Source organism: Salmo trutta, chromosome 15 (genome assembly GCF_901001165.1).
Source record: "Salmo trutta chromosome 15, fSalTru1.1, whole genome shotgun sequence".
Lineage (NCBI taxonomy): Eukaryota > Metazoa > Chordata > Actinopteri > Salmoniformes > Salmonidae > Salmo > Salmo trutta.
The window spans coordinates 38892170-38895375 of NC_042971.1; the positions used below are offsets into that span (position 1 = coordinate 38892170).

Consider the following 3206-nt stretch of genomic DNA (forward strand, 5'->3'; position numbering starts at 1 on the left):
GGTTTTCTATGTAAATAGCCAACCAGTGATCTTAGAAAAGGCTTAAATCCACTTTCTTACTTTGTTTTTGTTTCACACTCTTGGTCATTGTTATGATCTCTATGGCGACATTGGTTATGGTGTGCCACTCATTAAAATAATGATTCAACCAGTTATCATTGGCTAGCCAGACATCCTTTATCATGCTTGGTAATGGTTTGAGGTGTTTCTGTGTGCACTAGCTATTTGTTGTTAAAGTTGTATGATTCATGTGAGCAAAGAGAATGTATTATTGCTACGCTAGTGAGGCAATGTCATAAATCTGAAAGACTGATAACCACCTACCTTTGTAAAATGCTCTAAATATCTCAAGCTATTTATTACCCACAAATCAATATATGGCGTGCCAACCTAAACCTGGGTAATGTCATACATTTACCACCATCTGTTCATAGTGACTTAACAAAACAGATGAGAACTTGTTTGCTTACTTTTTATTCATTCAAGGCACCATCACTATTGGGAGAAATAGGTTGCAAGTCAAATGTCTTGCACTATAGTGCTATTTCATCATTTTGGTTGTTAATCTACTGTATTTAGTCACAGGTAAAACACTGTTTGACAACTGCCTGGTATCAAGTCTTTCAATAGAGCAACATTTAGAGACCCCGGTCACAAGTCACAATGTGTGTTGTGGATACATTTTACTTTTTGTTTTGTTTTGTAAATCCATAGCACCATGCTCCAGGGTTTCCCCCCCAGACCTGCATCATGTAGGCTAATCCTCACACTCAACACTGCTGTTGATGCAATACTTAAAGGCATACTTCGGGATTTTGTTAATGAGGCCCTTTATCTACTTCCCCAGTGTCAGATGAACTTGTGGATACCATTTTTATCGTTCTGTGTCCAGTATGAAAGAAGTAAGAGGTAGTTTTGCGAGCCAACGCTAACTAGGATTTGCACAATGACTGGAAGTCTATGGGCATCTGCTAGCATGCTAGCCAAAATTCCAAAGTATCCCTTTAACACGACAACACTCAGAGCTCAGTCACTGTACTTAGTGCGAGGATGGTACCCTTAATGCAACCGCTCTTTAGGGTTTGCCCACTTTGTTCCTGTGATGCCATGGTTCCTATAGAATCCACTCAAGACCACTCATCTCCCATCTGTTACGGCTGATCATCTGGGCGTATTGCACCAAATATTGACTCACAGAAATATTGATGTCAAATATCGCACTGATGCCTCATTAAGGTGGCTCATGTGGGTGCGGACATCACACGGTGGACTCGAGGTAAAATCGAGTCCTTGGGTTGTTCTGAATGAGGCCCTGGCTCTGCAGCATGTTTGTCTGAAGACCCTTGTCCAGCTTATTCTTGTTGCGAACCGCCATAGATTTACGTTTGATGGAGTTCTGGATGGTCTCGGAGGTGAAGTAGTAGATGACTGGGTCGAAACAGCAGTTGCTGACCGCAATGCAGAGGGCGATGGGGTAGATGGTCCTCACCACCGACTCCACAGCGCAGCCCTTCAGCAGCTTGGTGCGGACCAGGGCATAGAACACCAGGTTGACATTGTAGGGGATGAAGCAGAAGCAGAAGATGAGGAGATGGACCACGATCATCCTCAGGATTTTGGTCTTGTTGAGCTGGCCCCCACGGCTGATGACCTGGGGCTGGCGCAGTGTCTGGAGGACCGAAACGGAGCAGAAGATGTTGAGTAACAACGGAATCAGGAATCCCACTGTCTCAATAAACACCACCACCTTCGACAGACTGGACTTCCACTGCTTGTTGGAGAAGTTTTCAAAGCAGTAGTTGACAGAGGAGTTTTTGTACCTGAGCGAGGTGGTGTCGAGGAGGAAGCCTGTCGGAAGGCTGCCAGACAGCACCAACACCCAAACAGCGCAGCAGGCCAGCTTGGCGTTCCGCTTCGTCCGCAGAGCCTGTGATCGGAATGGGTGGACGATGGCCAGGAAGCGGTCCACACTGATGCAAGTGAGGAAGAGAATGCTACCATACATGTTGGTGTAGAATAGGGAGACAGAAAGCTGGCAGAGCCCCCTGCCAAACGGCCAATCCTGGTTGATAAAATAGAAGATCCTGAAGGGCAGGGTGAGGACGAAGAGCAGGTCGGACACCACCAGGTTCATCATGTAGGTGGTGGTCTCGTTGCGCAACTTCAGCGTGCAGGCAAAGATGTACATGGCAGCCATGTTGAAGAGCAGCCCGACTATGAAGACCAGGCTGAAAATCGCTGTGTACAGGGTGTACTTAAAGCTATCACTCTTAATACAGCTCATGTTGGTTTGGGTCAAACCAAGAGCACTGATGCCATTAGTCTCTAGAGTGCTGTTATACATCTTTAGAGAGGAGTAGAGGATGGGAGTGTTGATGAATGTCAATACAACAATGGGAATGTTTTTGTGGAAAGCATCGATCACTTGTACAAGATAATTCCAAAGAATGGAGCACTGAAGTGTCCTTAATTTCATGGGTGCACATCAGTTATCTATGTAATTTCCTATCTTCCCCCAGAATAAGCGAATACTAGCTCAAAAAATAACCAGAACTTCACTTTCACTCCTATCCAATGTTCATAAGCATAATGTCCTCATGTGAACACCACCATGTCCAGTGTTTTTAAAAATAACAGCAAGTAATTGCATCAATACCTGTGCTTGTATCCAAAAAGACAAGACCAGTCCCATGTTAATCCATTGGTACGCGTATGATGCATCACGTAATTCTAAGATCCCAAGCCTGTTTTTATGTCCTCTGTGAACAGCCTTGATGTTGGCTTCTCGGAGTCTGGATCATTTCTCCTCACTCCAGAGTCAGCAGTGTTTCTTGCTTCAGTGAGAGAGAGGGGGGAGTCATGTGCCTCTCCTTGGGTCTGTGAGCTGAGTGTCTGAGAGGCTCTTTGCTGCCCCTCTGGGTCCCTCCAGGCCTCTGGCAGCCCTCTTCCTGTCTGATCCCGCTGCAGCCCCTGGGGGCATGGTGCTCCTACTGACCCTACACTTGTAGACAGACGGCTCTGCTGTAGACTGTATGTTCTGTCCACCAGAAAATACAGCCTTTCCAGGCCTAACAGTCAGTGGAGTCAGTCTGCTGTTCTAAAGCTCTACCACAGACTGAAGCTTAACTGATTACTTGCTTACACACTGGGAGAAGTAGGCTACCACCCATTCAAGGCCCTCCCACATCTGACTGCTTTAGCTATGT

The 3206-nt window shown here is 45.9% G+C and overlaps 1 protein-coding gene across 1 annotated transcript; it reads right to left on the reverse strand.

The window, feature by feature from the left end:
- Nucleotides 1-458: 458 nt before the first annotated feature.
- On the reverse strand, nt 459-3206 carry LOC115148982 (lysophosphatidic acid receptor 6-like). Its single transcript, XM_029691364.1, has one exon. It carries the CDS (start codon nt 2474-2476, stop codon nt 1259-1261), a length of 1218 nt encoding a protein of 405 aa, XP_029547224.1. The 5' UTR covers nt 2477-3206; the 3' UTR covers nt 459-1258.